Source organism: Mya arenaria, chromosome 13 (genome assembly GCF_026914265.1).
Source record: "Mya arenaria isolate MELC-2E11 chromosome 13, ASM2691426v1".
In the NCBI taxonomy this organism is placed as follows: Eukaryota; Metazoa; Mollusca; class Bivalvia; order Myida; family Myidae; genus Mya; species Mya arenaria.
Genome location: NC_069134.1, coordinates 17367462 through 17381940, shown reverse-complemented (window position 1 = coordinate 17381940; position 14479 = coordinate 17367462). Strand labels below are relative to the sequence as shown.

The 14479-nt window shown below is 38.0% G+C and overlaps 1 protein-coding gene across 1 annotated transcript in view; it reads left to right on the top strand.

Moving 5' to 3' along the window:
• The first annotated feature begins 10033 nt into the window (after positions 1-10033).
• Positions 10034-14479, top strand: part of LOC128213540 (HEAT repeat-containing protein 1-like) — a 33207-nt gene continuing 28761 nt past the window's right edge. The window contains exons 1-2 of the mRNA XM_052919331.1: positions 10034-10634; positions 14076-14221. Coding sequence (XP_052775291.1) covers positions 14080-14221 — 142 coding nt within the window. The 5' untranslated portion in view covers positions 10034-10634; positions 14076-14079. The remainder of the gene's footprint in view (positions 10635-14075; positions 14222-14479) is intronic.

Here is a 14479-nt window from a genome sequence, read left to right as displayed (position 1 = left end):
GTATAAAAAAATGCTTTTTTTAGCTAAGTCTATTTTAAGCCAAGTCTATTTTAAGCCAAGTCTATGTCGACGGTAGCTCAAGCCGGCATGAATTTATTGGGTTCTGTTGTTTATGCCAAGTGATAACAACAAGCCTGCAATAAATATCCAAGATATTTATTTATGAAAATAAGGCATGACTGTAGTCAACAACTGAATATGGCAAAATGCCCAGATTACAATCAACAATATGTAAACAATACAATAAAAACAAATACAACTAACCTGCAATAAATATCCAAGATATTTATTTATGAAAATAAGGCATGACTGTAGTCAACAACCGAATATGGCAAAATGCACAGATTATAGCACTTGACATATTAAAAACAGTCATGCGTGAAAGGTTAGTTTAACAGGATTAGATTGATCACAGGACAGTAGGGGCGGAGATTTAGTTGAGAAATGATAAGAATTGTAAAATAGAGATCACAAGACAGTAGGGGCGGAGCTTTAGTTTTATTGTATAGTTACTACAGCAACTTGGTATACAGAAGCAAGGCTCCTGACAAACAATCACATTCAAAGATTATCATTTATTCTCATTTTATTACAATTTCAAATACAAGTCCTGTGACATACTCCCCCTACTTCGAGAAAAAGGCTCCTGACTTTTCTGTTAAACAGTCTGAAATAGATCAAAACATTTTTTTAATAAAAGCATCAAACATTTAAAGATTAGAAATTCACAAATACATATTCAGAAATAAAGTGCAGGCCGGCTGGGCTACAACTCACAAATATGAACATACCGAAGGTAAGTATATTAGGCTTTATTAGCACCTGAGGTACGTTGATAACTACTGTGACTGCTCTGCTATCACTCTCTACAAACATTACCCGTAGGCTAAGTAGTTTCCACATATCAAACAACTAACTATCAAACTACTACCAAAGGAAAGTATTGACCTTTATTCAACAAATGTAACTATTTGCTAATAACCAGAGGTGAGTATTTATAAATATCATACAGGTTAGTACTACACGAGCACTACTTCACAGCTAAAAATAACCATAGGCTAGAGACTACGACTGATAATTTTTTTTGTAGAAACATATACCACAGGTATGTCAAACAAAACATTTCATATGGCAATAATGAATAATCATAAACTGGCTCAATATAATATCAAACTGTAACACTTTTTACAATCCCGCACTATTTAAAATCGTCCGTGCTAGTCATCTACTAGGCTTTTTAAATCTTCCAATCCCCTGTTGCCATCCACTTCGGAGGTTTACGTTTCCTTTGTGGTCTTGGAGTGTTCAACGAATCATTCACTGTTGAACCTCGCCTGGCTGGAATGACGTAGGGCGCTACATCTGCTACATCTGTTGGCTCGTCAGTTTCTTCGACCTTTCCATCAGGTACATCGTCTACTTCAGATGAATCGCCACTCTGAACGTTACTGAGAACTGTGTCATCATCGCCCAAGTCCTCTTCTTTTAAATCTCCTCCGCTGGTAGTACTCATAAACGGGAGGAGAAGGTTTCGATGTAGAGTCCGAGACTTCTTGACACGTGTCCCTTCCCGTTTGACCTCATACACAGGGATGTCTTCCAGAGGTTTTCGTATCACGATCGTGTGCTTGTAAGAAATGTTTCCGTCCGAGGAAAGCAAAAGTTGGCAGATCGATGGGAACCACACCCATAGATCTGCCAACTTTTGCTTTCCTCGGACGGAAACATTTCTTACAAGCACACGATCACCGGGAAGGAGGACTGAACTTCGCGCGCATTTGTCATAGGTTGATTTGTTGTAGGCGTATTTGAGACGGTCTCGCAGATTGACGACGTACTCTGAGTGTATGTTGGATGACAAGCTGTCAGTAGGTACCCCAGGGAAAGCATCAATAGCCAGTCTTGGATGCCTGTCGAACATCAGAAAATAAGGGGAAAACCCCGTCCTCTCATGATGAGTGGCATTATATGCATGTACGAGGCTAGAGACGTGGGCCTTCCAGTTAAGCTTTTGATACTCCTCCAGTGTCCCTAGCATTTGAAGTAAAGTTTGATTGAACCCCTCAACCATTCCATTACCCATGGGGTGGTAGGGGGTGGTCCTAGTCTTTTCTACCCCAGCAAGACTACAAAGCTCCTTTATGAGTGACGACTCGAAGTTCCTTCCTTGATCACTATGGATTCTGGCAGGAAATCCATAATGGACGACGAAGTTGTCGAAGAGAATTCTTGCAGTAGTCTTTGCTGTCTGATTGCGGGTAGGGTACGCCTGTGCATAGCGGCTGAAATGGTCCGTCAACACTAGCACGTTCTCAAAACCTCCTTTGGAACGTTCCAGTGAGAGGTAATCAATACAAACGATGTCCATTGAAGCTGTAGACGTAATGGGAGACATCTCTGCAACAGATGCGCGGGACTTCCGGCGAATGCAACGACCACAGTTTTTGACAGAGTCCGCAACAAAGCTGTCCAATCCAGGCCAGTAGAACCTCTCTTTGAAGACACTCGTGGTTCTATCTCGTCCCTGATGTCCTAGGTCATCATGTAGGGCTTTAAATACTTCACCCCTAAGTGCTTCAGGCAACAGCAGCTGCAATCGATCTTCTCCATTCACCGTCATCTTCCGATACAGTACACATTGAAGCATCGTAATGTTCGACCACTCCTTAACATAAGCTGACATCTGCCGGTTCATTGGCTTAGCCGGTTTGGTTCCGTGTGCAATATGGTCTGCAATGTTTGAAATGGTTGAATCTTTGCGCTGTGCCTTATGCCAATCGTGGGAAGAGAGACTGTATGCTTCAAGGATATCATTTGGTATATCCAAGTGCTGGCTTGGTGGCGATGACTCCGGATCACGTACAGTTTCTGATAGAGGGACTGTTTCGGCTGTAGCGGCGTGACTGATTGCCTGAATAACTTCGGTTGGAATCACACGACTAAGACCATCAGCATCTATGTGATTCTTTCCCTTCCTATAACTGATGCTGAAGTTATGCTGGATAGGGCAGCTAGCCATCTGTGACCAGTAGCGTCCAACTTGGCGGTAGTGTTCACGTAGGTAAGCGGATTATTATCCGTCACAATCTCGAATTTCCCGCCATACAAGTAGTCATGAAACTTTTCAGTAACAGACCACTTCAAGGCAAGAAACTCAAGCTTGTGAACGGGATAACTGCGCTCACTCTGCTTCAAGCTTCGACTCGCAAACGCTATCGGGCGCTCCTTGTCGCCTTGCCTTTGGTAAAGGACGGCGCCGAGCCCAACAGAGGACGCATCTGTGTGTAACGTGAAGGGCTTCGTATAATCGGCATATCCCAGCACCGGTGGGTTAGTTAGCTGTTCCTTTAGGTCATCAAAGGCCTTCTGTTGTGACTCCTCCCACTTGAAAGGTACTTTCTTGACTTTCTTCGAAGGAGTAGTTCCCTTCTTGCGCTTGGTTGGCTGTCCTATGAGGAGGTCATTCAACGGTCTAGCTATGGTTGAAAATCCCCTGGTAAAGCGTCTGTAATAACCTGCAAATCCCAAGAATTGCCTGACTTCTTTGGTGGACTTTGGAGTAGGCCAGTTCTTGACGGCCTCCGTCTTCTTTGGATCGGCCTTAATCCCCTCTGCCGACACAACGTGGCCAAGGTAGGTAGTTTCTTCTTGGAAGAACTCGCACTTGCTAGGTTTGATTTTCAGGTTGTATTCAGCGAGACGTTGAAACACAGCATCGAGACGATCAAGGTGACTATCGATGTCTTGGCTAAAGATGATGATATCATCGAGGTAAATAAGGCAATCTTTCAAGTTGAGGTCTCCCATGCAGCGTTCCATTAAGCGTTGAAACGTTGCAGGGGCGTTGCAAAGGCCGAAGGGCATGCGATTACACTCATAGAACCCGAGACCCCACACTTGAAACGCTGTCTTCTCCTTGTCATCCTCTTCTAACTCCACTTGCCAATATCCTGACTTCAAGTCTAGTTTTGAAAAGTACTTCGCTCCCGCTAGCATGTGTAGAGTTTCTTCGACGTGTGGAAGAGCGTAAGCATCCTTCTTGGTGCGAGAGTTCAGTTTTCGGAAATCAATACAAAAGCGTATTGTGCCGTCCTTTTTCCGAACAATAACCACATTTGATGAAAACGGACTTTTGGACTCTCTTATGGCATCGATGTCAAGCATATCCTGTAAATGTTGCTTTACTTCTTGAAACAGGGCTGGAGGAATTCTTCGTAATGGTTCCTTAAATGGCTCAGGGTTAATCAACTCTATCCGGTGTTTGACCACTGAAGTGTTTCCAAGGTCCAACGACTTTTTAGGGAATATGGCTTCCCACTTGTCAAACAATTTGGCGACCTTCGTCTGCTGGTCAGGTGTCAAAGACGATGTGTTCAAGTTGACTCCATACTTGATCTTAATTTCACTCTCTGTCTTATTGTCTTTGTTTTCTCTTTCAGATGCGGTTTGCTGATGGACAGTTGCTGATGGATCTTCAGAGGTAAGTATTTCTTTTTCGGGTTCATTTTTTTTTCAGGGTTACTCTTTTCAAATAGGGGTGCCGATCTCAAAACACTTACTTCCTGTAGCTGGCAAATTGGTGTCCTAGCCTTTATCTTCACCACCTTTGCTGAAAGGTTACACACTCTTACCGGAACTCTTGTCGTTTTCCCCGGGTTATTAAGAGAAACTACTCTTGGACATATGCTAGGTTTATCAGGGCCAGCATTCTCAACATCCTCTGTAACAGCTGAATCAACACCGTGAGACTTTCTAACAATACCTGTTATAGTTTTCATTTCCATTGGTTGCAGTGTAGTATCCTTCGTAGCCTTAACAATTCCAATACAAGCATTACTTGTCATATCAAAAGCCACTTCCCATTCCTTTGGAATATTTTCAACTGTCTCACACCTGCACCATCTTGCACACTCTCGAATTATGTTCATTCCGACTATTGAAGGTACATTGCGGTTGTAATTCGTACCTTTTACAATCAACAATGGTATAGTCAATGGTTGCATTTTAGTGTCATGCAACCTAATATTGGCCTCTATATAGCCACTATATGGAATCTGGAGTCCGTTTGCACCCGAAACAATGAGTTCAAAGGCATCTAAACTCTTTAAATCAGGCTTTTCTTCCATTGAAATGTAAAACTCCTCAGACAGCGTGCTTATCATAGATCCGGTGTCTATTAAGGCTTTCACACACTTCCCTTCAATCTCAATAAAATGTTCATTCGCTGATCCAACTAACCGTTCATGTAACTTATTCTTTATCACTTTAGGGCTATCTACCTCTTTGCTTCCATCGTGCCCCCCGATGAAAGCTTCTGTCCGTTTAAATGCTCCTCTGTATTCTCAGTTCTCTTTTGATTTTCTCCCGTTGGCTCTTCTTTCCGATCTTCACTCTGTATTCCTCTATTTCCCCTATTAGCTCCTCTGTATCCCCCTCTAAAGGGTCTTCTATAGTTACCTTTGTAACTGTTTCCCCGAGAGTACTGATTCTGTCCTTTTATCCTTCCTAGTTCACTTTCCAGCGACTTCATTCTTTGCAGTAATTCCTGTATCACACTCCTGTATCTTCTTTCTGTTGACAGACAGTAACTTTAGCCTCTTTTGATCCATCTTTCATTCTTTCGCAACCTTCTTCTGCTTCTTCTAACCTTGCCTTCCTTCGCAACGACCCAAAGGTATCCGTACTTTCATATGCCATTCTCGTAGTCAGTTTTAACCTTTCTGATCTCAAGCCTCTCCAAAACCTTTCTTTAAGTTTTCTATCCCTCTTTCGTTCGTCAATCTCACCCTTTTCAACGGCCTGTTGAAATAGTGTTTCAATCCTCACACCCCATGTTGAACATGGTTCGCCTTCCTTCTGCTTTGCAGAATAAAAATCTTGCACTACCCTGTCTGCTGTTTTCACATCCCCATAAATTTCACTAAGTTTCATCATAATCTCATTTGCGGTGGCCGATGGCTTCAAGGTAAGTAGTACTTGTCTGGTATCATCTTGCAGAGCATTTCTTATTGCCTGTACCATAGCATAATCAGGGTATACTTTGCTGTTTAGAAGACATGTTACTTCATTTTTCCATTGTTCAAACAGTTTACCCCGAAAATTTGGTAGCTTCGGTGCACCAGGTTTATATGTAAACTGCTCAGGTTTAGTATATTTTCTTTTCTCATGATGCATTTCAACACTCTTCTCTCCCTTTACTTTATAACCTTCTCGTTCACTTCTTTTGCTCTCACTTCTTTCTTTAAGCATCTGCTCCTTATCTTTTAGTAACTTCAGTCTCCTGTTCAATTTTTGTTCATGGGCTCTTTTCATTTCCAAGTCTCTTTCAATACGTTCGTTTTCATTCCGTGTATCATTTAAGTCTTTCTCCTGTTGTTCAAAGGTTCTTCTCCTCTAAATGTTACTATATATTCATATGATAGACAACGCAGTAATTATTGTTAACTGCTATATGAAATACCCCTACTACTAATACAACTTTAAATGAACACTTTTTAATATTTCAAACTACCTACAGGGAGAGTCGAACCTCCAATCTCTGGATGCGTAGTCCACAACGTTAACCACTCGGCTATTGCCTCTTATGATCTACAATAGTACAATAATCGATCACTCTACAGCGAGTCGCCTACATCTCCAATAACTTTTTTTTAGGTAAAATTCAATAATTTTAAACCTATGAATTTTAACCGTCTCAAAATATATGTAAATTTTCCAGATATTTTAATCTGCAAATTTTTACAATATTTTAAGAGTACAAGTTCACGGGAATTGTTAAAAAAAATACGCGAAAATTCTTTTGTATGACCTTGCAAGGGTTTTAGTATATTGCGCAATGTTTCACTTTCAATGTAAATTCAGTTTCTGAAAAATACATTCAAAATAAAATCTTCAGGAATTTAACACCTCTGTTCAAAGTTCTTATTGCATGTAACTTTTTACATACAAAAAGATACCAAAACGGGAAGAGAAAAAAAATAAATAGAGACAAAAAAATAAAATTGTGACGATTTTGGGAATTGAACCTAGGTACCTTGTCCCTGTAATCAGACGACTAAACCACTGTACTATCGCGGCTTACACACAATATGGGGTGAATTTATGTCATAAAGATCGGAAGACGGATATAGGGTCAAGTTAAAGAATTACTATGATTTTTCTAGTTGCATGCAAGTGAACCTAAAACTCCTATCCTTAATTTACAAAACAAAAACTTCTACAACAATTTAAATGGAATTTTAACTTCAGGAAATACAAAACATTTTAAAAATTTTAAATGAGTTTTAGCACATGTAAATGGATCAACAAATCTAAGAAATATTAATATCGATTAATATTAATCTAACCAGTTGAACAATCATAAAACGATCAAAATATGACCCCTAAATCACAAAAAGTAATACAAAAGTCTTACCAGTCAAATCCTAAATCCAAACAAAACACAATAACAACACTAACACACTGTTACAAAAATAAGTGTCAAAGCACTCAATTTCACTGTAAGTGAAATGTGTCAAAGATGTCCGTGGCACAATCCGATGTCGAAGTGAAGACGCGTCGCTGCTCCTCAAACTGTGAATACTCGACGTCTCGAGTAAAAACGTATATTTCCATGGAATAATAATGTAAAAAAAAGGGCCCAAAGTAAACAAGGTTGCACGCACGTGACAATGTTTATGCTTAATATAGGTGTAGGATACGATATCCAATCAATGGAAAGCCGCAGAGGCTAATCCAATAGAAGTCCTTCTTTTTGTGGCGGGAAAGGTTATCACAGGGTCAAGTGCATAATGCCGCACTGTATTGACCAATAGAATGTGTTTTCCAACTCACGAGAACAACGTCATCAGCTCATGTGACCAATGAAATCCTACTACTGTACGGGAGTACAGTAGTCATGAATAATCATCCAATTGATGATTATGTGTGTACACACTGTAATATCCAGGTAAGCACAGGTAAATCCGTGTAATGTACACTGTATATGAAGTGGTGATATATGCTATCACTCGGCAAATGGCAACTGCGGTCCTGAAGACTTGCAGATACACAACTTCCAAACATGGGCGCCAATGTCGACGGTAGCTCAAGCCGGCATGAATTTATTGGGTTCTGTTGTTTATGCCAAGTGATAACAACAAGCCTGCAATAAATATCCAAGATATTTATTTATGAAAATAAGGCATGACTGTAGTCAACAACTGAATATGGCAAAATGCCCAGATTACAATCAACAATATGTAAACAATACAATAAAAACAAATACAACTAACCTGCAATAAATATCCAAGATATTTATTTATGAAAATAAGGCATGACTGTAGTCAACAACCGAATATGGCAAAATGCACAGATTATAGCACTTGACATATTAAAAACAGTCATGCGTGAAAGGTTAGTTTAACAGGATTAGATTGATCACAGGACAGTAGGGGCGGAGATTTAGTTGAGAAATGATAAGAATTGTAAAATAGAGATCACAAGACAGTAGGGGCGGAGCTTTAGTTTTATTGTATAGTTACTACAGCAACTTGGTATACAGAAGCAAGGCTCCTGACAAACAATCACATTCAAAGATTATCATTTATTCTCATTTTATTACAATTTCAAATACAAGTCCTGTGACATCTACATGAGCGAAGTCTATTTTTAGCCAAGTTTACATGTAAATTGTTTGTAACTGTTTGTTCAAATTATGCCCCTGGGGTCATAACTGGCCACGCCCAGGGTTCACAGGTTTTATATACTTAAATTGGGAAATGTTAAAAACGTTTCTGTCTGAAACAGCTATGCAGATCCTTGCTATTTTGAACAAGGCTTTATTTAGTGATCCACTACCATGGTTGTTCAAGTTATGCCCTTTGGGTCAAAACTGGCACTGCCCCGGGGGTCTCAAGTTTCCTAGAAACTTATTTAATTTATTTAAGAAATATTTTTTTATTATCTTCTTGTTTCAAACCATAAGGCCCATACCTTTGATATTTGTTGTGGAGCATCATAAGATGAACGTCTAGCAAAACATTTGAAATTATGCCCACTGGCCAAAAGCTGCCCCCACCTTTTTTGACTTATTTTTATTTTTTAAAGCTACAGCAATGAAATTTTGACCATGTGCACAGTTTTGCAAACGAGCATCAATGTTGTCCCCAGAAGTCCTTGACTTTGACCCTTTGACCAACTTTTTTATTTTTAAAGCTACAGAAATGAATTTTTGACCATGAGTACAGTTTTAAAAGCAAATATTTTTTTACCCTCAGATTACCTTTACTTGGCACATATTAAAATAGTTCATGCAACTAATCTGCTAACAGCACTTTCTGTCCTCAGATGTTGAACATGCAGCGTTTTTTTAGCTAACCCAAACACAAAAAGTGAACTATATATATATGTGTTGCCTATTACTCATACCACTGGCACCGGACTTTCAAACTCAAACATTATTTTAAAAAATCAAAAAAATCTCATAATTCCTTTTTGATTTTTAAAAAAAAAAAATTGAGTTTGAAAATCCGGTGCCAGTGACTCATACGTACATGCTCTGGATTGAAAATGACCACAAGAGCCATGCCAGTAGAGCATAGGCCCTCTTGGGCCTCTTGTTTAAATACATCATTCTGACAAATTAATGATTTTAAGATACATGTTACATCAAAGTTCTTAATTGCATCTAGTCATGGATTGAGAAATGAAACCCTGCAGTATGCCACGGGAGCACTATTGATGACGTTCATCACAAGTCTCGAGGCATTTGTGGTACACAGTTACCTATTTCGCGAATATCCCATCAACCGGTAGCGGTAAAATTCCTCCTTTGGCTTCAAAATGTTGTTTAAGTCGCACGAAAAAATGTATCGCTGGTTTCCGACGGTGAACTTAGGAATTCGACGGGTCAAGAAATAATGCATACAGCCATTATAGGAAATGGTCCGGTCCGTCCAGTCTTTTATTCCCGACCGAAATTCCGGTGCTTTCTGAACGATTTTCGGAGCGGTACGGAGATTTCCGTTGTTCCGGAATTGGTCCGGTCCAAACTCCGCGCAGTGTTACTTCCCTTGCAGTACAGTAATCACTGCCACCACAAGATTTTCATCCAAAATTGGATGAAAACTTTTAATGGCATTTTTTTTAATCATATATATTTATTCTTATATCCTTTCTTAAATAATTACTTTACGCCAGTTGATAGGCATAATATGTTTTATAAAAAAATAACAATTAAAAAAAAACATTCGGAAATGTTCGGTCTTTTTTCAAATTGAAAGTAGGATTTACAAATTACAATATCAACATGGATGTGTTGTTAGCTATTCAGACATGTATCGAACGTTTTGAACCAGGATTGCAAGCAAAACCAAAACAAATCGAATGTTGGCGGCATGTTCTTGCAGAGGAAGACAAAACATGTTGCTGGAATTTCTTTTAAAGGTGTTCCGTCCATTTTGTAAATTGCAATCACGTGCCGTTTTATCTATCATCACGTGATATTTGTGAAGGCAGTGATTACTGTACTGCAAGGGAAGTAACACTGCGCGGAGTTTGGGTCCGGTCCGGCCAGTCTTTGACGGGACGTTTTGACTAAATTCAAATGTAAACAACAAACACGTGTGTGAATGTCAACATTTAACTAATCGCAGGTTCTTAATATTTTTCTTCATAAGCTTATAATAAGTGTTCATAAATATTACAGGCGTAATGATTGTATCCACTAAATAATTGTTTCAATATATACCATGTTAAACGGTTTTCATTATAGAATATGTATACAGTACCTACGTATGGTGTATTTCGGACAGTGTTTTTAATATTTCGGATACTGTTTTCGATATAGGCAAATACAATTCAGCCTCATTCGTTAGTATTCATTGTAGGTTAAGATATGTTTTCATTTGAAATGTTCACTATTTTGGTAAATTAAAAGTTAGAACCAGTCAGAATCACACTTACTTGGTATTTGGACTGCAATTTTGGCCAGTCCAGCTACCCGATTCGAGCGACGTATACAGTTGTTTTATCGAAAACATCTTGTAGATCTGAGCTCATTGCCATACAGATGTCTCAGTCCGAAATCTGCTAATCTTCATGACTTGTGAATGATAAAGATTGTATGAAATTTTAAAATATTTAATATGTAAAATGTACGACTCAAAGTGGATTATTTGTTTATTATGTGTATCATAGTGTACTAAAACACATTTTATGATTCTTATTCCAAATGATCATCCTAGGGACCAAATCGCTCGAATCAGGTAGCTGGACTGGCCAAAAATGCTGTCCAAATACCTATAACTGACCAGTAACTGTGGTCAGAATCCTTGTCCAAGCTTCTTAAACCTGGAGTCTTGCAAATGATTTATAAGAAAATAATTTTGCTGCCTTTAGATTTTTGGGAAAAATAAGCGAGATAATTCCAAAAATTGGGAAAATCATAACACAGTCATTTTGCTTATAAAAGGTTCAATTTTCAGCTTTAAGTTAAAGTTTTACTGCTGTTGTTAATTCTTAAGCACGCAAGACATCAGTTGACAAGCTTGACTGAGAAGTGTATTTTTAATTAAAAAAAAAACACGCAAGACAATATGTTTAAAATGGTTGTTATAAGTGTGTCTAGATAAGTGTTGCACTCAAAATCAGATTTACCGTAATTCACCTAAGAGTTCGGACACCTTAAATTAATTATTTTTTTCGCTGTCCGAATACATAGAAAATTGCCATTTTTACATTTTATTTACATGTTTGTTTAACCTGCCTTTTTTCTTCATGTTTGCATTTGACCACTTATTAATTTATCTGTAGTAATCAATGGTCATAAACTTACACCTATAAGTGTAAATCCTTGATCAAGTTAATTAAAACACCATTTTATACATGCATTGAACTGAATAAACACATTCTGTCGGCTTCAGATCAAAGAGTCACACTGTGTGACGTCACATAACTTCGTTATACCCACGAGGATCTCGTGGAGAGCATGAACATTGCTATGCAGGATTAATCAATAATGTATAACTGTACGATTATTGCTTCATACAGTCTATAAGTGTGGTACAAGTTTGAAAGTTTATTGGCAGATCGTTTTACAAACATGTCATGTCTATGTTTTCTTAATCCCTTGCTTGCCCTTCTTGTTTCTTTAATCCTCCAAGAAATATATCACACTTCCTTTTCAACAGGCAATAAATCGTTTAGGATGGGTAGTAATTAATTAACTGGTCACAGGCGTTGTAAAGATAAAAATCAATAATCTTCGTCTGTGAAACTTGGTAACTGTTAAAGTTATGATTGATGTCCTTTGGATGTCCGAAAATTAGGTAAATGATTTTGGAAAATAATTATGGGTGTCCGAATATTTAGAGTGTCCGAACTCTTAGGTGAATTACGGTAGTTATTATTAAGAGCGCAAAACATTGAGATACATGTTCTTTAAAACACACATCATTATAAAAGCATTATTTCCTTCAATTCTGTCAAACTGCTGTTGTTTTCTGAAGGCTATAATCCACTGACTATGACACTCATTTTCACATAAATACATGTGTAGTGTATTTAGCATTACTAAACACTGACCATATACTGAAAATTAATACCGGAAAGAGAACAACAACCGTGCATCCTGCAAAAAATCCTGGATAAAATAGACTGGAAACAAATATAATCTATTTTGAGGTAATCAGACCAAATTTCACCAGACACAAGGACAGATATTCTCTAAGAGTTTTCTTGCGAAAAATGTTTAGAATGAAAATACCTTCAATAAAAAATATATATTGAACTTGGCATGTTTAAATTCTAGGTAAAAGAAGAAGAAAGAGCTTATATTTGGCCTTTAAATTAGCCAAAAAAATCACTTCCCCCCCTTTGTTTATAACAGTATAATGCTCCAAGGATTTCTGAAACAAATCCATAGCGAAACCCAACAGCCTTGATTTCTGAAATGCCTGAAATTGAAGGTATCACTTCAAACTTAACGATAATATTGTGTTTGAGTCCAAAACATAATCAGCTCATCATCATAAGATATCTGTAAAAAGTAGGGATGCAAACGAATGGCAAAATTGATATTCGAATATTCGGTAATTCTTTCGATCGAATATTCGAATACCGAAATGAACCTTTAAGAATTGTAGTAAACTATCATTCACTACCGTAATAACAGGGGCCCTGTTACCCTTCTTTGTCGTAATCGGTACACGCGACGGACACTTATTGTTCCACAAATTAGCCTCTGAATTTCCCTATTTTCAGAGTATATCCCAAGAAAAAGCGATGTATTTTAGACAAAAAATCGAATTGTATCAATTCCTCTGCATTCATATTTGTAAACAAAGCAAAACAAGATCGGAGAATTTCGTATTTTCCCGGTCAAAGGATGATATGCCCCAACGTGGGACTTGCAGCCTCATTCTGGGATTGATGTTTACGAAATATATTTATAGAAAACTTCACCATGGCCATACGTTGATTTTGACTGATGTATTGTACAACAATACAAGAAATATATCCTTAAACACTAAACCGTACAGTTACTTTTCTAGGCAATAGCGTTATATCGAAACATGGAAAACAGTTTAAAGCACATAACTAGCACACGTCCTTCATATCATCAAGGCGATTTGACCATATCGCCAAGCTTGATAAGCAGTGAAGCCAACAGATTGGTATAAAGCCCGATCTCTTAAACCTTTAATTTGCATGGTCATTTAAATGTACCCAAAAGAATTGGAATGTGTTTAATGTCACTTATCTAACAGCCATCAAATGCAAAATTACGGGGACTGTTTATAGTTCCCTACGATGTATCCGATATGACACGTGTATAGTGTCATCAAGTTCACGCCTCTTGCATTAGGGGCCAATCGTTATAAAAACAAGACAGACGAAGAACACAGTTGTAGGCAAAACGTTTATTAATTTATTTATTCAACAAAAACATCGAATATTCGAATACCGATTTTGACATTCAAATACCAAACGTTCGATCGAATATTCGTTTGCATCCCTAGTAAAAAGAAATCTTTAAACTATTAGCAATCCATGCTAAAATGATCCATCTGCTAAGAAGATCTTATTATTTTCAGCACAATGACATCTTTAGCGAAACAGCTGCAGAAATTGGCAGTGCCTCACACCCAGGCTATTCTTGGAGAAGACAAAAAGAAGGCATCACTACTCTTTGACCATAAGGAGGCAGCTACCATTGACAGGGAAACCTTCCATGCATTAGGTAACCATTTGAACTGCCTTTGAATATGAATTTTTAACTATTTGATATTGCCGAGATACTCTAACCATATTATTCATGTACTATTTCACTTCAGAAGATATATATGAATTACCTTTCATGAAAATAAATAAGAGATCTTATTTCATTTTGTGAATTAAGTCTTTATTAATTCATTTGCTGGCTGTCATCACTACTTCCAATGATAAGTTTCTAAACAATTAATTAATTAATCAGAAACATGTATTAGATACTGGTATA